Source organism: Gossypium raimondii, chromosome 9, assembly GCF_025698545.1.
Source record: "Gossypium raimondii isolate GPD5lz chromosome 9, ASM2569854v1, whole genome shotgun sequence".
Lineage (NCBI taxonomy): Eukaryota > Viridiplantae > Streptophyta > Magnoliopsida > Malvales > Malvaceae > Gossypium > Gossypium raimondii.
The window spans coordinates 42,061,127-42,084,288 of NC_068573.1; the positions used below are offsets into that span (position 1 = coordinate 42,061,127).

Consider the following 23,162-nt stretch of genomic DNA (forward strand, 5'->3'; position numbering starts at 1 on the left):
ATCATTAACACACTTATCACATTCCAGTGTATATTTGCCAATATTGTTTCTAATAATGAATTATCACATTTCACAGGTGTATAGTTGTCAATAATGTTGTTTCTGCCACCCTCCTCCTCCTTTTCTTTTCCAAATGTATCAGACTGTTTTAAAGTTAAATTGTAGGGTTTTTTTTTTTATATCACCTCCAAAACATAAGAGTATTATATCGTTTAGGGTTACGAAATCATCCTGTTTATCTTTAAGATGATGAGTAAGAGTTAAACACGAAACTATTGGCCTATCGGAAAGCCAAAAATCATTCAACTTGTTTGCAATATGCATCTTGGCCTCCGATGATAGAGAATTTGACAAAATCAAAACTAGTTTTTTTTTTAATGAAAACATCTAATATTTTATCATATATTTGGAAAACATTCTTGAGCTTAAATTTTCTTTTGACATACATATAAAACGTGTCAAGTATGCTAATTTATATAATAACTAATATATGTTTCTGTTTTAATTTATAATTCTTTAAAAAAATGATATTTCTTTTAGTTGAGTAAACAATTCTTACACTACCCATAAGAGCATTCAACCCCAGACCTTCGAGTTGTTGCAACAGTTATGGCAGATACACTTAGTGAGAGAGCAAAGCAAAAACTTATTAGATAGAGAAACATGATTCCTGGTTTAATCTATTTGTATAGAAAAGTCTGGGAGTGAATTCCTTGATGTTTCATCTAATCAGCATAAACACAACTTACCTATAATCAATGTGGAAAACCTCGGGAAAAAAAAATTAGCAGAATTTCTCTTTTTTGTGTGTATGTTTTGAGCAAAAGATTGAACCTACTTTTCAAGTGGGAACTGGAACATCATAACTTACACTTTAAGCCCTATGTGACCTCCATCTTTGTTGCATGCAAGCAATCTTCAATCGAAGAGCTACCATTCACTAATAGATTCGAAGATTTCATACTATCTTCATGCCTCTCCTTATCAAATGCAAATTCAAGTTGTCTCTCCACAGACTTAAAAACAGCAGTTCTTTTAGATCTTAACCGGTATGGAGGAGACGCATTAAATGCTGTACAATTAGGGCCAATGCTGCTATTGCCTTGAAAAGCCGGACTCTCGCATGCACTCCCATCACGAAATTGAGCCTGTTCCCGACTATTTTCGGTTCTTTCCTGTTCACCAGATAATTGAACCCTATTCTTGGTTGTTTCCTCGTTCAGTTTTCCTATTTTATTAGGACTGGTTTTTCTCTTCCGAAATATAGAAGGTGTACTCGGGAAGGTCTTAGCAGCAATTCTAAGAATAGACTCAGGACTTTGAGTACCAAAACCACTGCCCTTCACACAAGGCGGAGTGAAGAAACTTAGGGGAGACGTGATAGGAGTAATGGTCCACTCATGCTGCATGCCTTTCTTGTTTAAGTTATCCGAATCTAATGAAGTACCCCCTTGTAACCTAGGTGGCTCATAACATAAAGGACCATATGTTGGAGTATCAGACCTTAGTTGTGTCTCAACAACTTTGTCTTCGACAATAGCAGAGCTGGTTCTTCGACTCTCGAACTTCACCATTGACACTGAGTTACAGCTGCAAGGATTAGCATCAAATGATTGGGGCTTAAATTCTGCACTTTCAGTCTCAACAGACTCACTTGGAATAATACTTGACGTAGCTGCCATATCTTGAACTGGAGTAGAGGATTCCAACTGATCTTTTCCATCTTCCTCTGGCTTACATATATCAAAAGTTCCGGATGATGTTTGAGCAGTGGAATCTGATTCTTTTTTTGAACAAACAAGCAGGTTTTCTGTTGCAGCAGGTGTTTCTATATCCTTAATCTCATTTTTAAGAACAATTTTCACAACTGGAGGAAGCTTCCCTGTAGCCAAATAGAAATCTAACTTCTTCTTCATGGAACTATTCCAGTGATTCTTTATTGCATTATCAGTTCTGCATAAAAAAATTTCACTAACTCGTCAAATGAGATCTAGAAGTAATTTTCCGTCAACTCTTTTGTCAACGATACTGGACTAAGCTTTCAAATCTGAACTATGTAGGAAGTGTTGACTAGAATGGAATGATACCTTCCAGGTAAAACTTTAGCTATTTCAGCCCACTTGTTCCCATATATCCGATGCGCATTCATAAGGGCCAATTCCTCCTCTAACGTCCAAGCATCCTTCTTTATATCAGGATTCAAATGATTGTGCCATCTGCAGAACATTGATTGAGCATGGAATAAACATAAACGGCAGGCATCATTTGGGATGGCAGAAAATCATATGCAAATCTTTGGAACTTTTAAGAACTCTTAGGGAATCCAAACATAAAAAGAAGTAAAAAATGAAATTACCTCTCACGGCATTGTTTCCCTATTCGTCCAGGCAAAGATTTAGCAATGACAGACCATTTTGTAGGCCCATATTTTGATACAAGCTCAACAATTTTATCATCCTCCTGGAAGAGAAAAGCCACAGAAAATTTAGTGCTTGTTTTGTAAACTGCAAGCATAGCAGCATAAAATAAAGACCCTAAAATGGCTACCTCTTGAGTCCAAGGTCCTTTAACAAGATCTGGATTCAGGACCTTTTGCCATCTATGTAGACATTGAACTTCTGATCTATCAGGAAAAAATTCCGCTGCAAAAGCATATTAAAATGTTAAGATCAGTTAAAGGAAGTCAAATAGAAAGCGCTACTACAATTGACATGATGCATTTATTCAATAATCATGACCCTAGGTTTATTTTTGGTTAGGAAAAGCATAGATAGGATATATAGTAGATTCTAGCAAAAAATCAAATGTCAGGTTTGTCTCACTGGAAAGGATGGATAGCGGATAAAAAGAGTAAAAATTTAAAAAAGAGATAAGGCAGATTCTGAGAAAAACCTATTTTTTTCCAACTCTTCCCTTTAAAAGTTGCAACAGCATTTCTTAATGTCTCATCCTGCAATCAATGAAAATAGAAAATGATGTTAAAGAAAAGCAGCAGCTGCAAAGAATGAATGAGTAACCACTAAACACTGGTTGAAGCTTCGTTTTTACTAGAATCCATGGTAGAAAGGAGCATTGTAATTATTACCTCCTCCGGTGTCCAGCCACCTTTTGCTCGCCTAATAGGGCCAGTGGTCCTCCTGAAAATTCAGTATAAACAATTACTCTCAGCTTTCAAAATAATAAAACTCAATTCAAATTGGTTCAACGACAAAGTGTGAGCACTAGAAGGAACTGCTCAATACAATCTACAATCATAAACTCGACCAGAAAGGAAAGTGTCTAGAGGTAAAAGCAAAATCAGCAATGCTGCATTTAACATAACAATCCAACTCAAATTGTGATGCAAAGTATATATTAAGAAGCAAGTTGAACTAAAAAAAAAGAAGCTAAAGAAGTTATTAATGGACAGTACCTATGATTTGGTGATGTTGGCGCTGGACTGGATGTAGCTGGGGACTTTACAATTGCACTGCCACCGCCTTCTGATACAGAAGAACTTGATGCGGTGGTTAATTGTTTATTCTCAAGACAGCGTTCCTCTATCTTTAACTCAGTCATCTCTTTCTACAATCATCTCAAAACCCAGATATCATAATCAACAACCAAACAAAACAAGTTGAAACCTTCAATAATGACCAATCCAATCCCTTAAAATCCCATCATTTAACCAAAATCTCCAATCACACCACCGCCAATCACAGAAAGAGACAAAACCCAGATCTTAAAATTCATTAATCAGATAAAAAAAAACAAATAAAAAAGCACCAAAATCTCCATCACTTCAACATAATTCTAGGGTTTAACCCCCCCCCAAAAAAAAAAAAAAGAAAAGACTTTCACGAATCCAAGGTACGTGAGGTTCAAGGAACATGATCAAAACAGTAAATAATAAATAAGAAAAAGAATCAAAAGAAAAGAAAAACCCAATAAAAAACCAAAGAATTCTGATTCATTAAGCTAAACACACCTGAGTGGCGGGAAACAATCTCAGCTCCTTCAAGAAAAATCCTTTTCGAGCCAAACAAGAAAGAACCAAAAAAAAAAGAAAAAAAGAACTAAAACGTTTCTTTGTTAAAAGGAACTCCAACGTTTCTTCCTTTGTTTCGAAATATCCTCGCCCGTTGAAACAAAGGAGAGACAGAAACACAAAAAAGGGAAAATTAATAAATATAAAAAAATATATAAAAAGGTTAAGTTTTTATAATTATAACGTTAACATATATCCACCGACGTCTCCGTTTATTGCCGTTATTGAGAATTGACGTGCTTTGTTTTGTCAAATTATGCTTTCAGTTCATGTAGTTTTTGTATATTTAAAATTTAGTTCTTTTTGCTTAATAAGTAAAGTCTAATTGATGACATCAGCGAAGTACTTTCATTAAATTAGATTTTGTGGAATTTTAAAATAAAAATTATTTACATGATTAGTATTACACATGAAAATGTCACTAAATATGGGATTGCAAGTTTTTTATTTTAAATACGATCAGCACTATCTAAGAGAAGCAGAGTGCCAATACTTTTTCTTTTACTTGCATGATTTTTATGCAGGTTTAAATTGGCCATATAAGTAAATATTTTACTTTAAAAGTACCATATAATCCACTTTATTAAAAATTCTTTGACAGACTTATTATTTGGAACATCAATTATGAAATCAAAAGAGTAGAAAAATTAAATTATTGAAATTACAAGTAAAGGGATTAAATTTTAAATGTGTGAAGGGTATAGGGACTGAAGGCAGAATTAAGCTTTTTAAAGGTTTTCTTCAAAGACCCTATAGGTTAACGGCAGTTAACGGTCCTAAAGGAATCCGTAGGGGTGGCGTGGTGGCAATTGGCAAAATGTTTGAAACCTCAAACGGCACTCTAAGGTTTGACAGAAAGCGGGCCCATATAGTGATTACATATCGAACACGTTCGGCGAGTATCAGTCGATGAGGTTTCGCGGGTATTTTCTACACCGTTGGATTGGGCCAATGGTGTTCGAGCTTTAAAAAGGAGAGGATAATGGAAAGATACGTTTCAACCGATTATTTCAATGTTGACTGGGAGCATCATCTTTGTTTAGGGGAGATAAATAGTTGGCAAGTAAACTATTTAAAAATAATAATAATATCGGCCGATTATTTCATCTTTGATAAAAGGAAAGTTGTTGGAAAAGCTGCTGCTTCCTATTATAACGATTTTTTTTTTCGTCCTTAAATAAATTTGTTTGTTCCGAGTTTGATTTATTTAGACGTGATATAGTTGACAAAAGTAAAAGTATGGGTTGACTTGAATATTAACCTTTCCAATCCACTTCCTTGAAGTGATGTGATTAGTATAAAAGTCTTATTATATATTGATGATTAAAGAACTATTTTTTAGAGATGAATATCAGATTTATTTAGGATTTATCTATTGATTTAAGCAAGTTATCCTGTTGTTATAATAGCCCTTGATAAATCACGATCGAGAGAGCTAGACGATAATCTCAAACGAATGTTGTGAATTCCTTGACTCCAGGGTTCTTTCATGGCTTCAATGCTACTATGTTTGCTTTCGGGGCTACTGGTAGTGGAAAAGCTTATAACATATGCAGGTATGGTGAAAAAGACAAGCTTTTATTTGCATGATTTACTGCTTTTCTTTCTTTCTTTTAAAAGTTTCTCAGCTTTTTAGCTAGATGGTAATGGTATAGTGTTTAAATCATTAGGTATTTCAACAATGACCTTTTTTTTTTTTTTTTTTTTTCTGTTTTTACTAAAATTATGTTTCACCACAAGGCCTTGGCCAAGTCCATTCTGTGAATGGTTAAAATGCCTTAGGCCTTGTGCACAAGTTTGTCTATATGCCAAAGTAGAGGTTTCAGAGCTGAGATTTTCATAGTTTGAGGTATGTTAAACGTGATGTAACAAAAGGAATTTCGATATTTGATGACAAATATGGGGAGATTGAAGCGACTAATTAAGGAGCAGATCTATTTTTCCATGTATAGAATTCATGTTTGGGGAATTGTGAGAGGAAGGCATGGACCCATGGTGGTTGCAGTTTACAGAGTTAGTAATGATGGTTGTGGGGTTGTGTTTGATGGGAAAACTGAACCTCATAGACTACCAGGTTGTTGATTTCTGCAGATTTTGAATCATTAATTTGCAGGTAATGAAGGCATTGGTCTCCAAGAGGGTGCTAAGATAGTAAACCAATGCTTATTTCCTTTGTCAAATGTAACTTACATAACACCAAATCTGAAGTACCTTGATGGTTGCTTGATCATTTTGTGACTCTCTTTTTTTACCCAATATTGAGATTTTATTCAATGTTCACTTTGTTCCATGAACAGAATCCTAGAGAGCACCAAGAATCTCTTCACATTGTTAATTAAACTTGGCTGCTCATATTTTAATGTTGTTTCTTCCATCATCTCAAAAGCTAGAAACTTTATATGAAAGCAAAACTGCAAGCGTGGCAATCCCAAATTAAGAGTGAAGAAAGAATGGGACGACCATTTATGAAATCGAAAATTCTGCAAAAGACAGGTGTGCGAGAACTGAATTTCCAGCCTTTTACTCTCATTTAAGTAAACATCTTTGTTCTTTCAAAAGAAACAAAAAAAATCTCTCATTTACCGTTGCGAGGGTTTGCTGTTTGCAGGTGGCGGTAGACCTGAGAAGGAAAAACAAACGCCCACCGTGGGGCTCGAACCCACGACCACAAGGTTAAGAGCCTTGCGCTCTACCGACTGAGCTAGACGGGCTTTGCTTGTGATGCACTTCTACAGCCCAATACTTATCCCGTTTAGTTACCATGAAAAGGAGCCATACAATAAGGAGAGCTAAAAACCTATATAAATTAATGCATGTAAATCAACCATGAGGTATGATATAGTGTTTTCTTATCTCATATCTTAACAATATGATCGGAGGTTCAATCTTACTCATGGAAAAAGAGCACATTTCATGGTCGATCGTTTTTTTCTTCAAAGAGTATCCACAGTGGTTGCAGTGGTGGTAGTGAATGAGGATGAAATTGAGTAGGAAGTAGTAGCATGAAGTCATAAAGTATGAACTTCATCCTTCAAGCTAGTAAGACATGTGTCAATGGTGTTAAAGCCCTCACTCATAATAAAAGTTTGCAATGAGTCGATGCAAGTACCGATGTGAGTTTGCAAAGCTTCAATGGCAGTGAGAAAGGCTTGAGTCTTGAACGACTTAAGTACGGATAATGCGTTTGGATCATCATCATTATGTTGCTATTATGCCAAATCTTGATGAGTATCTTTAACCCAGTTATTGAAACTTTTGGGATCCTTGTGATAGCCACCCTTTTTTATTGAGTTAATGCCAATAAGGTTTTGGTTCGAAAGGGGAATTTCAAGGTATAAAGAAATATCAACATTAAGTTTATGAAATATATAGTTAAGGACCATTCAAAAAATGAGCGTCCTTTTGGTTAATGAGTTTGCAAATGATTTTAACAAGGTCGATAAAGATGAAATATGTGAGATTAATAGGGCAAATTCCATTATGGATGTAATGGATCTAGTAATTGTTAAGGTTACAACAAGTTTAGCATTTACTCTAAAATGATTGGACTACATGGGTTATGACTAGATGAAGGAAACATACATATAAGAGAAAATATAATTTTAAAGAGGTTGGATGTAGTCCATTTTCATTATTCTCGCCACCGGGATTGAGAGTGGATAAGGAGAATTAATAATCAAGACAATAGGATAGCCTATGAAATAAGAGTCAATTTCATTAATCGTTTCATTGGCCTCCTCTTCAGATGAGGCAGATGAGGCTTTAGCAAACAATGTGCGAACAAGGTTCTCATAAATTGGACTTTAAATTTCAAGAAGTTTCAATTCGGACCCAATCCATAGATTTGGGGCAATATTGGAAATGGAAAATAAAAATCTTTTAAAAAATATAAAGTTATAAACAAATTCATAAGAATATAAAAAAAAAACTATAAAAGCAAAGAAAATTTGAAAATATCATAAAATAAAATAAAAAATCCAAAAGTTTTTTTTAAATATGAGTTTTCTCTAAAAATATAATTTTTATATTATTATTTTAAAATTATAAAATATATAAAATTATTAAAATATACACATTCAAAATGAATCTGAACAAATAAACATTTAGATATTGGATATTGAATATGAAAGTTAATTGGTCTAGGTTGGTTATGTATATAAAAAATTCTAAAATTCTATATATTTTTTAATTTTAAGAAAATAGATAATATTTTATTGGCTTTTAATACAGCCATATACTAAAAATATTAAATTGATTAACTATTTCCAAATTAAAGTATTAAATAAAAATAAATATTAAACAAATACAAATTACCAAATTCAAAGGTTAAAATGTACATAAACTCTTTTTTAAGGAAAAAAAACTCTTTGTAAAACTTGAAAATTGAGTTTTGAGAATAAATATGTAATATATAAATTATGGGCTGGATCCGTAGCAAATGATTTCCAAGTGGAAGGCAAGAACATTCTAAATATCTGGTCCACTTAAAGGCAAGCCATCCCTCACCACCTAATGTGGACGGTGGGCCAACCATAAAGCTTTTCAAAATTTATATTAGGCGTAATATCAAGTTTAGCCCTCGATATTTATATATATTTTAAATTTGAATCTTAATCTTTTTTTAGAGTTAAATTTAACCCTCAATATTATAGAAAAAAAAGTCAAATCGACTCTTTTAATAGAAATACTGACTGAAATATTAAATTCTAAATGATGTTCTTGTGACAACACATGTGGCGATCTATATGTATTTTATGCTAACATGACATTATTTATCTATATGAGACGCTAATGAATACTTTAAATTTTATAAAATATAAAAATTTCTAAATTCAAAAAAATTATAAAAAGAAGTTCATAAAGATTCAAAAATATTAGTACGAGACACGTATGGATTGCTATGCAAGTTATTATGTTTAAAATTTAACTTTTGGTCAACATTTTCATTAAAAACAACCATTTAACTCTTTTAAAAGACCAATAGTCAAATATAATTTTGTTAAGGGTTGATGGTCAAATTAACAAAAAAATATATAAATATTAAGGATTAAATTTAAATTAATCCCTTCATATTATATAAAAGGGTCGGCTTTTCCTTGAATTGCATGCACAGAAAATTACAAAAGGATCTTTTAAAATATATTATGTATTTATCAGTTCTTTTCTTTCTTTCTTTTTAGTTGTCTTTATAAAAGTGTTCTTTTTCTTTCTAAATTTAGATTGGGCTAATTTTATTGGAATAATCAGTCTTCAATAAACCATTCTTGTTAAATTGAGAGTTATAATTATAAATTTAGTTAGTAATGTTTTTATTTTTAATTAAATTTTTAAACGTTTGCTATCAATTTAACTTTTATTTTATTTTTAACTAAATTTGTTTATTACCCTTTCAAAAGGAATCAAATCGTTTTTTTAATAAAAATGCTGACTAAAGCATTAATTTTTAATGTTGTTGGCATGACAACTTGCATGCAAGCCACGTGCACATCATGTTGACAACGCACCATTTATCATATATATATACCATGTTAATAGATAATTCAAAATTTATAAAAATAAAATATTAAAATAAATCAAAATCAAAATAAAAAAAAGTTCATGAAAATTCAAAACATTAGTATGAAGTATGCATGGATTGTCATATAAGTTGTTGTATTTAAAAAAAATCATTCCGACTCTTTTTCTAAAAGGTTAATGATTAAATTAATTTAAAAAGGTTTACGATAATGTAGAAATTATATCAAAAAAATATTGTTATTCAAACATATTTTAGTTGTAACTGAAATTATGAGGTAATATTCCTTAAAACAAAGTAAATACAAATATTAATTTCCATTTTGTAATTAAATGAAGTGGTTTTCGGTGTGTTGAAAGAGAAAATATCCTAAAAAGTTGATTTTCATTTATCAGGAAAAAACCGTAATATAAAGAATTTACCTAAATTAGGAAATTAAATAAAAAGCTTATTTCTGTTGATTTATTTGTTTTAGGTATGATTCGTGAATATTTGGCAGTGGGCAGAAAAGATGGAAGAACCTCGAAAGCAAAAGAAAAATATATTTTCCATATTGAGCAACTCCCAACAATCATTGCTGCTCTTTACATTTCACAGTAAAACAAAATTTCTAGCTTTAATAAACTAATACCAAGTGTTCAGTGCGTGCACGTTTTACCCTTCATTCATTTTTTTGTTCTTGAATTTGAGAAAATCTGAGATTTGTAAAGCAATAAAAAGAAGGGATAATTTGATGATAATCAAACTTAGCTGTACGTTTTCGTATTCATTTATTTACTTTATAAAGTTAGAGGGCACTCGTAAGAATCTCAAGCCTTTTGACTTTGAGATCTCTTCCATCACTCACGCGCTCTTACGTAGTCAACTCCCTCCATTAATTTCTAAAATAAATCAATTTGCAATTATTTATGATTTTACAATCCTAAACCCGGTTTTCTTTTGCTCCCTCATATTCTTTACTTTTTCAAATCAATTTAAAGTCAAATCCACTCCACCTTAACATCAACCCCAAATTTTATTTTTAAACACACATTCAGACCATACTTCTTTTTCTTCCATCCTTTCAAAAAAAGCCTGAATCTTAAAAAGTCAACTCCCTCTTTCTTTCTTTTTTTAATTACAGTCTCGTCTTCTCTTCTCTTCTCTTCTCTTCTTACAGCCTTAGAAGGGGGAAAAGAAAAACAATCACCTACAGAAACATTAATCCATGGGAAACAGTGTTAGAAAGTTAAGCCATTGCTGTTCTTGCAATGGCGGAAGCCTTGAAATGATGATGACGTCTCACGTTATGCCTCACCCCTCTGAAGACTTCGTTGGACATTCTTTTTGTTACGTTCGACCCGATCCGACTCCTCTCTCCTCCTCCGAGAACCACTCTTCTTCTTCTTATTCCTCCACCACAACAACTACGACGACGTTTCATTCCATATCCGGAGCTTCGGTTAGTGCCAACTTGACAACGGTTCCATTGGCGGCGGCGTCTTCCACGTTACCTGATAATCGTTCCTCCACGTTCAAAAGTTCTGAGTTAGTTGCTGGCCTTACCTTACAACCAGTGCCACGTGGCAACCCCCATTGTTGGTCGGGACCAATGGATCCTGGGTTCTTGTCGGGTCCGATTATTAACTTCAACAAAACCTTGTCTAATGGTGGTTTTAAGTCAAAGAAGAAAGGTTGGCTTTTTACCAAGAGTTTCAAGAGAACAATATCAGATAAAATGCTTAAATTTTTTGTATCAGATAAACAATGTTCATCAGCTTTAGAAACCAAAACTAATAATAATGATCCTAGCAGTAGGGGGACTTGGAGTGTTGATGATGATGATGATGGTGATGGTTATCGGTTTTCAATGAAAAGTCAGAATTTGCAATGGGCGCAAGGGAAAGCAGGTGAGGATCGAACCCATCTCGTAGTTTCAGGAGAAGAAGGGTGGATCTTTGTGGGGATTTATGATGGTTTCAGTGGACCTGATGCACCTGATCATTTGCTTAGTAATCTTTTTGATGCTGTGTTGGAAGAGCTTAAACGGCTGTTATGGAACGATGATAAGGCCGAATCAGATGAAGATATGGGATTGGGCTCTTTTGAAGGTAAACAAATTTGTGGGAAAAGCAGTGAAAGATTTGAGCATTCTATGAATTCACCAATGGAAACTTTTCAACATTCTGGTGTCTTGAAAGCACTTTCAGAGGGTCTAAATAAAACTGAAGAGACTTATTTAAAGATGGCCAATTTAAAACCCGAGTTACATGCAATGGGTTCTTGTGTTTTGGTAATGTTAATGAATGGGGAAGATGTTTATTTGATGAACGTGGGGGATAGCAGAGCCATTCTAGCACTGAAAACAGGGTCCTCTAATTTGATTCCTCTTCAGCTTACAACGGATCATAATGTTGATGTTGAAGAGGTAATTTTTTTCTTCTTTTTGCATTTTTATGTTTACTTCTTTGCATTTCTTTTTCAAGATTAAACTCAAAAGTGTCTTGTCCATACACCAGGAAGTTGAGAGAATCAGGCAAGAACATCCAGATGATGATGAAGCAGTTGTTAACGAGAGAGTGAAAGGATATTTGAAGGTTACTCGAGCTTTTGGGGCTGGCTTTCTCAAACAGGTAAAAAGAAAATCAATGACAAAACCATTATTACCAAAGCTTATTGTTTGTTTGTAAGAAGTAGTTGTTGCAAAAATATGGGGGCTGATTTGGATGTTTTTACTCTGATCCTTTTTGGCAGCCTAGATGGAACGATGCACTGTATGATATTTTCAGAATCAATTATGTTGGAACATCCCCATACGTCTCTTCCTCTCCTTCACTTTATCATTATAAACTAAGTCCTGATGACAAGTTTTTGGTACTCTCATCTGATGGACTCTATCAGTACTTCACCAATCAACAAGTTGTCTCCGAGATCGAATGGTTCATCGCTTCATTTCCCGACGGAGATCCGGCGCAACATCTCGTTGAACAAGTACTAATTCGAGCAGCTGAGAAAGCTGGTAAATATTTGTTTTATCCTAAACATGAATTATATCATCCAAGGAGTTAAACGAACTTGCTTTGGTGGGGTTTTGCAGGTCTTGAGTTCCATGAATTGGTTGAGATCCCATCAGGGGAACGACGAATGTACCATGACGATGTTTCGGTAATCATAATTTCTTTAGAAGGAAGGATATGGCGATCATTCAGTAAATAGATCATCATAATTATTTCAATCAATTTTCCTCCTTTTGTTGAAGTTAGGTGCAGGTGTTTTCATGTAGGAGTTCATTAGTCGGACTAGTAAAAATCTTTGGAAAAAAAATCATCCATCAATTGATTTAAAAAGAAAAAAAGAAAGAAAGCCTAAATGTTGGATTTTCATGGTTTCGAGAATCTTCTTTCCCTTTGAAAATGCCATATGCTAATTCATTTCCAAGGATGAATTGAAGGAAACATTGATGAGTTAGAATCTGAAAGTGGGTTTGAAATGGAATGGTTAAAAATGAAGTCATGTGATATCTACTTATCTACTTTCCTACCAAATCTATCGTATTTGAATCCAAGTTCTTCAACTGCTTTTCTGTCATCTCTTTCACTGTATTCTTCTTTAACTCAAACAGAAATTAATTGTCAATTACTATTGCTTAAGTATTAAGCGTTGTTTAAAGTCTTGTTTACACTTAAGCAAATTTGACCAGTGGTAAACTACGTCATTGCATACCTAACGCATGAATTTTTGAAAAATTAAGCACTCCCAAATGATTGATAGTTAAAATTTTTAAAAAAAATATTTATTAACCAAATATAAAACTCATCTCATTTGTCCTTTTTATCTCCAACTAGTGTTTTAGTTTATAAATGCAAGGAATAGACCTTTCGCAGACTTTCTGGCAGCTTTAAAAAAAGTCAGCCAACATGACTTGGGTGGTTGGTCCTGAGTCTCAAACTCCAAAAAGAAAAATTCACTGTTAGAATATGACCAATCGAGAAGACAGAGCTGGTTGGTTAAAAGCCATTGTTTTTAACATCTCATGACATGTAGAACATCTTTTGTAACCTGAAAACAAGCATTTTATCTAAAATTATCTTATCTACTACCTATGTATCCATGGAAACAAAGGTGAAAAGAAGGCTGTTATGTTATGCACACATTTCATGATTCATCTCAAGATATCAGACAATTATCAATGAAAAAGACTCAAAGAGGGACAAATATCCGTATAGGCAACTGAAAGAGCCTTAACTCTTAACATGAAATATCCATTTGCTCGAGATGAAATATCAAACATGAAATACCAAACATGAAATATCCATTTGCTCGATATGAAATATCAAACATGAAATATCCATTTGCTCGAGATGAATGGTAAGAATTACAAGAAGTAATACAGGGTTAATTTTAGATGCCAACACATGAATGAAAGGGTGTTAGTTCTCTATGATCCAATGACGAATACTGCAATTAGCAAAACCTGTGATGCTTGTCTTGTTTTTAGCTTTTAGTGTTTAGTATCTACCATATGAACCTCTGGACCCCGGGCACATGGTCCCAGTGGAATGGCCGAAACAAGAACATTGTCATTGTAAAGGCATTCAGGACTGTATATAGAATCCCTATGAGAAGCCAGCTTCGGCTGTCGTTAATACTGGTATGAAGGATGAAAAAATAGAATGGTATTGTATAGTATCTGAACTCAATTAGCGGTGCAGGAATAAGAACAGCAGAGGTAGCAAAGAAATATACCAATGTCCAGATCCTCATCCGAGTTTTACCTGAGAATGGAGAGTATTTTGCAACCTCAGAAAAGTCGGGACAAACTTAAGTTAAATAACATAACATACTGAAATGTACTAACCCAATAATCGAAAGATTGAGAACCATGAATAAACATAAAATGGCACCAGAAGATATTTCATTGACCAATGAAATATGATGATCTTCCTCCAAAGATAGAAGGTATAATGCCGATTGTCAGCAAGAAGATAAGGATGAGCAATGCTGAAACAATCCATTAACCACATGAAGGAACAGTAAGTTTTTCATCGAAGTAATAAGAAGAGTACAAGGAGTTCCACGTTCAAGTGAACCTACCTGAAAAAATGGACGGAAAGGAGGCTAGCAATAGAAGCCAAGAATAGAAGGAGAAATCCAAGCAGCCTGTTTTTCCAGAATGATTGAAACAAATCTAGGGCATGACCTATTGTGAAATGCAGAGGAGCCGCAAAAAGAGTGGAAACAATGCTAAAATACATTATTTGTGCAAAGTGTGGAGAAACTGCATGAGCTTCTTTTGCACCTGCATTATTAAAATGTGGAGAAATTGCATTATTAAGAGAAACCGCAAATGAGAAGAAAAAAAGGAGGCAAAAGAACCATATAGCATGTTAAAGTGAAAGATACCAAGAACTACACTTCCATTCCAGAGGAGAAAAGCAACAAATGCAAGCAGTACAAAAAAGAATGGGCTAAAGGAGACCAAAAGCTCCCACTTCATGCGCCATGAAGACAAAACAATAGCTTGAATCTCATGAAGCAGACCTGCATAAATGCCAAAAGGACATCACATTAGCATAAATGACATTTTGTCCGGCACAGAGTAATGGCTTAAACCTTATGAACAAAGGTTAAAGCATACGCTTATAACTATATACCTTACATGGTTTTACAAATTAACTAACAAAAGTAAGATCAAAGATGTCAAAAGAACCTAATGTTGGGGATGCTGAAGAGGCGTTTGACGGGTAAAAGATGTGTTGATTAGCCTTTGAGTTTCCCCTGGACTTTCTTCTCTTCAAGTTTGAACTCACATTGACACTGGTATTGAGAGCCGACAGATTGGTACCCTTGTTTGATGCCTTTGAATCATCTACTTCCACACTATCTTTTTGATGTGCCATGGTTATATCAATGACCCCAGAGCAGGCAACAAAAAGCATCCATATAATATTTGTCTGTCGAATAACAACCGCCATTGCCCCAAGCTGCAAGAGCACAGGTGGAAACGAGTAAAGCTCTACATGAAACAACAAAGAAAAAATATATGACGACATCAAGGTAAATTTAAATCTATCCTAAAACTGTTTGATTTGGATGTCTTTTTATAGCAAGATTACTAAGTTAGACAACCTTAAGAATAGCTTACACTCAGTTCTCTATATGCAAAGTGAAACATAGCTAACTAATTTTGTCCCCGGGCAGTGTGTGAAAGTTTTATCATTTATCGATGGCGTAATAAATTTTTTTAAGGCGACTCATTTACCAATGCACTGAATAGATATTTCTTCTTCAGACATGCAAGATACATGGCGAGCACAGCAGTGAGTGATGCAACATCAGTATAGTAAAGAAAAGTGAAGAACCAGTGGAGTGGATACAGGGCTAGAACTGCTGCAAAAAGTGTTGCTTTTCTATCATCAAAAGCTGGCCTCAAGTGGGTTATTATCTCATAGACTATAATGCTGCACAGTACTGCCAAGACCCCATTTACAGAGCGAAGAACCGCAGTGGAGCAAGCTTCCGGGAACGATGAAGCCAGTTGTAGAACATACTTACTCGGAAGCAAAGCAGCAACATGAACAAGTGAAAGATAGTATCTGTAGAAGTATTTCTAACTTAGTGTGTAATACAAGTATACAACAGCTGAGCAATAGAGACAAGAACCCATCTTTGCAGAAGGGAAAAGTAATTCCTAATGCGACATCAAATAATCCAATTGAATCAGCTAATTTCTTGCTCTGTTAGAATCATTCATTTCACATAAAACAACCCTCTTACAGTTCAGTAAAGTGAATCCCAAACTTCATCTAAACAAAGGAAAAGAATGAAACAGAGATTAGAGAAGAAAAAGAGCATTACAGGCCAGGTGGGGTAGTGATCATAGGATCCCAGCTCATGAAATCGCCATTGCAGTATTTTTGAGCCTGAGGTATGTGGAAAATCTCATCCTGCCCGCATGAAAAATAGGTAATTGACTCAAAATTGACTATGTTAGTAACAATTAATATCATTAGAAAGAATTAGGAAGAATTAATTTAAACAGGCAGTCTTACCATGTAAGGATCAGGAACAATGCGATTGACCAGGACGGATACGGGAATTACCCAAAGGCTCACTATCGCCGCCGTCGCTATTCTACCCATGTTTTCTTTTCGCTTAGTAATAGAGTTCAGATAAATCCCAGTAATATTTCAAGGAGAAAAACCTATCTACCATCTGTCAACAAAATGAGACGAACAGAAGGATCAATTCAGCTCTAGATTGGGCGAGCCGGCGCCAAGACCAGGCCCGGTGTTGCAAATCTTTTCACCAACAGAAGAAAACGACGCGTTTCATTGTGTTATAGGGTGCTGATTGCTGAAGCAAAACGAGTCGTTTTTTCTTTTGGTTAAAGTTCTTGGGATGTCCCTGTATTATAAAGACTGAATCAAATTAGTCCATAGACCAATTTAGTCACTATACTATTATAAAGAATCAAACAAGTCTAAATTATAACAGAGTTAACATCTATTATGTAAAAATATCTTGAAAATTATTGTAGTACAATTTCAAACAAAAGATTTTATTTACAAAACCATAAAATATAAAAAATATTAACTTTGTTAAACAATAAATGATATTTTTTAAATCGGAAATGTTAGCTCTGTTTCAATTTGTCCTTATTTGATTATTTTTAATAATATAGGGACTAAATTGATCTATTTAGTAGTAGAGGGACTAATTTGGTCAGGTCCCTAGGCACCTCTCAAGTGTATTCACCTTTTCTTTTGGTATCCTTTGATCTTTAGAGTTAATTACACCAAAATCCTTAAATTGTGACCCTCACTCTAAACTGGTCCTTAAACTATTGAGGTTATATCAATTATGACATTTTGTTATTGTTATTATTAATTTAACTGTTAAATGACACATTAGATCTTTTGTGACATAATTTAAAATAAAAATTTAGGAAAATAAATATTGTAAAAATGGATGTTTTAAAACCTTAGTTTTAGGGTTTTCAAAACTTTAATAGAAGCATAAAAGTCATGTGACAACGTTCTATTTTTAAAATCTTCATTTAAATTTAGCTACACAACATTTGATGTGTAATTTAATGATTAAATTAACGGTTTTAATTACAAAAGACTGATTGATATAAAGTCGATAATTTAAAAATATAATTAGAATATTTTGAAATTTAAAACCAAATTATAATGATAACACCATTGAATGTAAAAATATGCATAGCACAATATAGAGCCAAAAGAGATGGATGTACCCTTACAATTTACACAAATAATATTATATTGCATATAATTTGATTGTTCATTCGTAAAACGAATGGTAGTTAATAAACAAATTTAGAATAAAAAGAAACAGAAAATATGAATCAACATGCACAAAAATCAAGTTAGTAGGGAAATTGTCCCCCACTGCTAAAAAGGAAAATGAGAATCATCCATCCTTTTAAGGTTATTGTAAAAAACCAATACTTAATCCTATTGTTTGTTTGTTTGTTTTTTTTGCTTAAAAACATTTTCGGTGCACAATTGAAGGGCCAGACTCGTCGTATTCAGCTTTGGCAATCCACATCTGCAGTCATGGAAAGAAGTAGGGTTCTCTATTAGAAAATGTTCGTAAAAACGTAATCGAAGATAAATGCATGAAAAACATACTTGTTGGAAAGTGCTGAGGGATGCCAATATGGAACCCCCAATCCATACACTATACTTCCTCTCAGGTGGAGCAACCACCTTAATCTTCATGCTACTAGGAGCTAAGGCAGTGATCTCTTTGCTCATTCTATCAGCTATACCGGCGAACATGGTGGTACCACCACTAAGCACAATGTTGCCATATAAATCCTTTCTAATATCAACATCACACTTCATTATGGAGTTGTAAGTTGTCTCATGGATACCAGCAGCTTCCATCCCAATCATAGATGGTTGGAAAAGGACTTCTGGGCATCGGAATCGCTCGGCCCCGATGGTGATCACTTGCCCATCAGGCAGTTCATAGCTCTTCTCAACTGAAGAGCTGGTCTTGGCGGTTTCTAGCTCTTGCTCAAAATCGAGGGCAATGTATGCCAACTTTTCTTTTATGTCTCTCACAATTTCCCGCTCCGCTGATGTGGTGAATGAATAACCACGTTCAGTTAAAATCTTCATTAAGGCATCGGTGAGGTCACGACCAGCAAGATCAAGACGCAAGATTGCATGGGGAAGTGCATATCCCTCGTAAATAGGGACTGTGTGGCTGACACCATCTCCAGAATCAAGCACAATACCTACAACAAACAAAAAGATAGAATGTACGGAAAATCCCTTTTGTCAATACGAAACAAGATTATATTTGATGCAATGATTGTGTAGAAATATAGACATTTTCAGTACATTAGATGATGCCACCTCATTACAAATATAATTTTTTGATGAGGTGATATCTTAGAACATCAAATATATTCTTGAAACTTCGTCTCCCAATTGTTAATATTTGTTGTCTAAATGATCAACAAGATAGATTATGCAATTAAAACAAGAAACGAAGAATGAAATGGGGAAAGAAAGTTTCAACATTGAAATTACTACCAGACAAATCGAATGGCTTACCGGTTGTACGACCACTAGCATAAAGGGAAAGAACAGCCTGAATGGCAACATACATAGCAGGAGCATTGAAGGTTTCAAACATGATTTGGGTCATCTTCTCACGGTTGGCCTTTGGGTTGAGAGGAGCTTCAGTGAGGAGAATCGGATGCTCCTCTGGAGCGACACGAAGTTCATTGTAAAAAGTATGATGCCAAATTTTCTCCATGTCATCCCAATTGTTGACAATGCCATGCTCAATTGGGTACTTTAAAGTTAAAATGCCACGCTTAGATTGAGCCTCGTCCCCTACATATGCATCTTTTTGTCCCATTCCAACCATCACACCAGTATGACGTGGTCGACCAACAATGCTAGGAAACACTGCCCTCGGAGCATCATCCCCAGCAAATCCAGCCTAAGAAGCAAAATTTCAAAACTACATTAAGTTCAAGCGCTAAACATATTATTGCTTTAGCACTTAAAATGATAACCAATGAGGTCGAGTACCTTAACCATCCCTGTTCCATTATCACAGACAAGTGGTTGAATGTCCTCACCATCAGCCATCTTCTGCAACCTGCGATATAGTTTATCTCAAAAACAATGGACTGAATAAACAAAAAATGGATAAATGTTTGTTTCTCGAGAAAATGAAAATAATTATTAAAAAGTTTCAAGAATCAAAACGGAACTCCGCCCTATAGAAATGAAATTGCGACTTAAATGTACAATAAATTCGCTATCACGCAAATTTCAAACCATATGTTTGAATATTAGATCTAAGGTCTTGGTGATTGGGGTCAAAATGATCTGGCGGTTATAAAAGACCCACCTGTCATTTTTGGATTGTAAGTGGATTTATTATTTATTGATGGCCATTCTGACCTGGAATAACGAATGATTTGAGTTGTGTCTCCTACAATTTGCCATAGACCAAATCAGATGGTGTTTGTTTAAGTTTGTTACGATATATTCAAATTACTCATAAAGAATATCTTATCTTCTTAAAAATATAAATACAAAAGATTTAATTATTGTGTTAAATGTGTTTCTATTCACGCTATGTTTATCACAATAATAGATATATGCAAATGAAATATCGAGGTGCAAATCTATGATGATATGGCCTTTGATAGATCGTTAGTAGCGGTTTTGGAGCAGCAATCAGTGGTGTGGCGAGGGGACCAAGTGATGGTTGGTTGGTTGTTTGGTTTCAAGATGGTAATAGGTATAATATATATTTTTCAAATTGAAATTAGAGTAGTTCTTGAAAGGTTGAAACTAGTATGGGATAAAGACTTTAGACAAGTTAAATTGGAAGTGATAATACTTTGTTTATTGAGATTCTTCAAACTGGACTTACAGCAATTAGCAATGTCGTTGAAATTTAGATGATCAACGACTTGTGTTTTAGATATTAGCAAGTAAAATTTAAGAACTTTCGAAGAATTAATAACAAAGTGACAGATCGCTTAGTGAAAATAGTTAGTGATGATATTGATCGTTTAGTGGTCCTCAAAAATCTATCGTCCGAGATTAAGATTTTATTAGAAGAGAATAGTAATCGTTTAATTGCTCATTTAATTTTTAGAGTTTGCCTATTTTCCTTCCTACCAAAAAAAAGTTTTTTGTTGAGTTTTTAATCAACCTTTTGATATCTTGATCTTATTTTATTTAAGCTTAATTCAAACAGTTTGTCTACACCTTTTATTTGGATTAAGTACATTAAGTATTTAAACTTTATTTCCGTAACTAATGCTTGCCCTATGGTTATATCCGTTAAAAAAAAAAACTTTACAATCAATTAGGAATAGACACACCATTAGAACTTATTTTCTCTTAATTTTGCTTGAAAAAAAATTGTTAAAAAAAAAAAATCACACTTCCTCCTGTCTTGCGACATTTGCCTTAGCAATGGCAGCATCTTTAACAATATCAAGTTTTCACTCACTTGCCGCCTTCCCTTTTTTCCAGCAGCACCACCTAACTTCCCCTAAATTCCTTTCTTCCAACCTTTCCATTTCTCTACTTTCCCTCCACCTCCAAACCCACCTTCTCAAGCCCATTTCCTTTTCCTCCAAAACAACTTTCATCTCATCCGCATTACTATCAGAGTCAAGCTTCCTGACGTAACCCTCTCTTACTTTGACTCCGACGGAGAACTCCAAACCACCACTATCTCCTCCTTTACTGCTGGAAAAAAAAAAACTCATCCTCTTTGTAGTCTCGAGCGCTCGCCTTCCACATGTTCCCAAAAGCACCTTCTCGACTTCGCAGAAAAGTCGAGGGAACTCAGAGCCAAAGCATATCGGTGAATGACGCGTTTGTGATGCGAGCGTGGGAGGAGAATTTGAGTGTTAATTTTAATTTATTATATTTTGAAATTATAAAATTTTCAAACGAAATTAAGAGAAAATAGATTTTAATGACATGACGATTCCTAATTGGTTGGAAAGTTGTTTTCAATGGATGTAATAGTAGAGCGAATATTGATATAGTTTGAGGATCAACTATTTGAATTAAACCTTATATTTAATCAAGGGAAAAAGTTTTAATGAATGTTGAGAGAATGCGTATAATTTAGAGAAAACTACAAAATATTTATTTATTTATGGTTTAGATTACATTTTAATCATTAAATTTTAATTTATTATTTTTAATCACTAACATTATTAACTTCTTGTAACGTTTTGATTACTGTGTCATCACCTAACATTAATGGTGTTATGAAAATTTGATTAATGATGTTATGAAAATTACGTGACTTTCATGTCAGTACCACATAATTTAAAACTTGTTTAATTTTTAAAATTTTTATTATGACTCCTCTCTCGTCTCTCCCTCTTTCTTTTTTCTTTTGTTGCTTTTTTTCCCTCTTCTCCTCCCTTCACAGCCTTAGCCGCCGCCGTTGAACCCACCACCGAAGCTTCAATCAAAGGCCACCAAAATTAAGATCTCTTTCCTCTCTACCCTTATCTCTGTTTGGAGCATTCGAAATCGTCTTGAAAAATCCCCAAATAGACACAAAAGCTTCGAACTTTTTCGGCTCCGATCTCTGATTTCTAATATGTGCTTCCTCCCACCAACAGCCAACATTTGACTGTTAGGATTGACGAATAAAGAACCCAAACCCCCTGAACTTGTCAAACCCGAAATGGGTTGTGCTCCTCCCTTCCTTCCCTTTTTTTATGTTTTTCCTATTTTTTTCTTTTTGATTTTCGTCTTTGCTTGTAGAGTGAAGCTATGCTGCCGGTCGCTAATGTTGATGCCATGGGTGATGGTGATGGGTAGAGGGTTTGGACAGTTAATGCTATGGGTTTCGGGGTTTAGGTTCTGGGTAGTGTGAGGATGGTGAGCTCTGTTGTTAAAACATGAATATAACTCATATTTAATTTTTTAATTCTACTTAACTCCTCGAATCTCTCATCAATAATCGCCTCATATTTGCTATTGACTACTCTTAACTGTAGTTAAAGACCTTTTTAGTGCTTTTTAGTGTTTTTTAGTGCATATTATTGCAAAAACTTCTCAGAAACATCTCGGCACTTTTCTTAACATCCTTTTTCAACGATTCCATGATGTGTAAAGAGACCTATGTTGGTCTATGTGTTTTTTTTTTTTTGCAGCAATAAAGTTATTTGGTCTTTCATCGTAAGTTACAAAACTTTGTTGGTGGATTCACCATATATGTCATGTTCCTTCTACTAGTTAAAACAAATCAAAATTTGGAGGTCTGTCGAAGATCCATGGCTTTGAAGGTCTGGTTAAAGAAAGAAGAGAGAAAAAGAAAGGAATGAGAAAAGAACGAGGGAGAGACGAGGAGGGAGAAGAAAGGAGAAGAATAGAAAAAAATAAAGTAAAAAGAAAAATACAAGTTTAAAATTATTTGGTGCTGACATGGAAGCCACGTGAGTATTGAATGGGCCACGTGAGATCTACTTCAAAACAAATGGATGCAAAATACATAATCCAGCTTGAATTTTACCATCTCTAACGACATCCTTTAAAAATCTATCAAGATTCTGAACTAGTACAAAGATGATGATGATGATGATGATGATGATGATAA

General features: G+C 34.3%; 4 protein-coding genes, 1 long non-coding RNA gene and 1 other non-coding gene across 6 annotated transcripts; 2 read left to right on the forward strand and 4 right to left on the reverse strand.

Annotated features, from left to right (window-relative positions):
• Positions 1 to 626: 626 nt before the first annotated feature.
• LOC105799845 (transcription factor MYB3R-3) lies at positions 627 to 4,155 on the reverse strand. Its single transcript, XM_012630618.2, has 8 exons — positions 3,968 to 4,155; positions 3,413 to 3,564; positions 3,086 to 3,137; positions 2,893 to 2,950; positions 2,548 to 2,642; positions 2,357 to 2,460; positions 2,088 to 2,216; positions 627 to 1,953 (listed from the first exon to the last, which is right to left on the reverse strand). The coding sequence occupies exons 2-8, from the start codon at positions 3,556 to 3,558 to the stop codon at positions 882 to 884; spliced, it is 1,656 nt and encodes a 551-aa protein (XP_012486072.1). The 5' UTR covers positions 3,559 to 3,564; positions 3,968 to 4,155; the 3' UTR covers positions 627 to 881.
• A 972-nt stretch (positions 4,156 to 5,127) lies between these two features.
• Positions 5,128 to 6,946, forward strand: LOC128032468 (uncharacterized). Its single transcript, XR_008188645.1, has 3 exons — positions 5,128 to 5,583; positions 5,768 to 6,520; positions 6,636 to 6,946. It is a non-coding gene; the product is annotated as an uncharacterized LOC128032468 (long non-coding RNA).
• On the reverse strand, positions 6,666 to 6,738 carry TRNAK-CUU (transfer RNA lysine (anticodon CUU)). The gene has a single exon. It is a non-coding gene; the product is annotated as a tRNA-Lys (tRNA).
• A 3,611-nt stretch (positions 6,947 to 10,557) lies between the features above and the next one.
• LOC105799850 (probable protein phosphatase 2C 23) lies at positions 10,558 to 13,178 on the forward strand. Its single transcript, XM_012630623.2, has 4 exons — positions 10,558 to 11,949; positions 12,041 to 12,154; positions 12,276 to 12,540; positions 12,619 to 13,178. Exons 1-4 carry the CDS (start codon positions 10,750 to 10,752, stop codon positions 12,735 to 12,737), a joined length of 1,698 nt encoding a protein of 565 aa, XP_012486077.1. The 5' UTR covers positions 10,558 to 10,749; the 3' UTR covers positions 12,738 to 13,178.
• A 564-nt stretch (positions 13,179 to 13,742) lies between these two features.
• On the reverse strand, positions 13,743 to 16,828 carry LOC105799851 (dol-P-Glc:Glc(2)Man(9)GlcNAc(2)-PP-Dol alpha-1,2-glucosyltransferase). The gene is made up of 8 exons (XM_012630624.2): positions 16,574 to 16,828; positions 16,380 to 16,468; positions 15,784 to 16,117; positions 15,232 to 15,505; positions 14,925 to 15,062; positions 14,616 to 14,820; positions 14,380 to 14,522; positions 13,743 to 14,296 (listed from the first exon to the last, which is right to left on the reverse strand). Exons 1-8 carry the CDS (start codon positions 16,661 to 16,663, stop codon positions 14,037 to 14,039), a joined length of 1,533 nt encoding a protein of 510 aa, XP_012486078.1. The 5' UTR covers positions 16,664 to 16,828; the 3' UTR covers positions 13,743 to 14,036.
• A 1,201-nt stretch (positions 16,829 to 18,029) lies between these two features.
• On the reverse strand, positions 18,030 to 21,791 carry LOC105799852 (actin). Its single transcript, XM_012630625.2, has 5 exons — positions 21,771 to 21,791; positions 19,601 to 19,660; positions 19,115 to 19,508; positions 18,179 to 18,792; positions 18,030 to 18,095 (listed from the first exon to the last, which is right to left on the reverse strand). The coding sequence occupies exons 2-5, from the start codon at positions 19,658 to 19,660 to the stop codon at positions 18,030 to 18,032; spliced, it is 1,134 nt and encodes a 377-aa protein (XP_012486079.1). The 5' UTR covers positions 21,771 to 21,791.
• Positions 21,792 to 23,162: the final 1,371 nt, after the last annotated feature.

Bases quoted from the DNA above. Each gene is read 5' to 3' on its own strand.
- LOC105799850 (XM_012630623.2), top strand. From the start codon at position 10,750: ATGGGAAACAGTGTTAGAAAGTTAAGCCATTGCTGTTCTTGCAATGGC. The intron at 12,155-12,275 runs GTAAAAAGAAAA...CCTTTTTGGCAG, and splicing joins GGGCTGGCTTTCTCAAACAG to CCTAGATGGAACGATGCACT. The intron at 12,541-12,618 runs GTAAATATTTGT...GGGGTTTTGCAG, and splicing joins TCGAGCAGCTGAGAAAGCTG to GTCTTGAGTTCCATGAATTG.
- LOC105799851 (XM_012630624.2), bottom strand. From the start codon at position 16,663: ATGGGTAGAATAGCGACGGCGGCGATAGTGAGCCTTTGGGTAATTCCC. The intron at 15,506-15,783 runs GTAAATGAGTCG...GTGCTCTTGCAG, and splicing joins AATATCTATTCAGTGCATTG to CTTGGGGCAATGGCGGTTGT. The intron at 15,063-15,231 runs GTTCTTTTGACA...GCATTTATGCAG, and splicing joins TTCAGCATCCCCAACATTAG to GTCTGCTTCATGAGATTCAA.
- LOC105799845 (XM_012630618.2), bottom strand. From the start codon at position 3,558: ATGACTGAGTTAAAGATAGAGGAACGCTGTCTTGAGAATAAACAATTA. The intron at 2,643-2,892 runs GTTTTTCTCAGA...ATGCTTTTGCAG, and splicing joins GAAGAGTTGGAAAAAAATAG to CGGAATTTTTTCCTGATAGA. The intron at 2,461-2,547 runs GTAGCCATTTTA...TTTCTCTTCCAG, and splicing joins AAGGACCTTGGACTCAAGAG to GAGGATGATAAAATTGTTGA.
- LOC105799852 (XM_012630625.2), bottom strand. From the start codon at position 19,660: ATGGCTGATGGTGAGGACATTCAACCACTTGTCTGTGATAATGGAACA. The intron at 19,509-19,600 runs GTACTCGACCTC...TTTGCTTCTTAG, and splicing joins ATGGAACAGGGATGGTTAAG to GCTGGATTTGCTGGGGATGA. The intron at 18,096-18,178 runs GTATGTTTTTCA...CCATGACTGCAG, and splicing joins CCCTCAGCACTTTCCAACAA to ATGTGGATTGCCAAAGCTGA.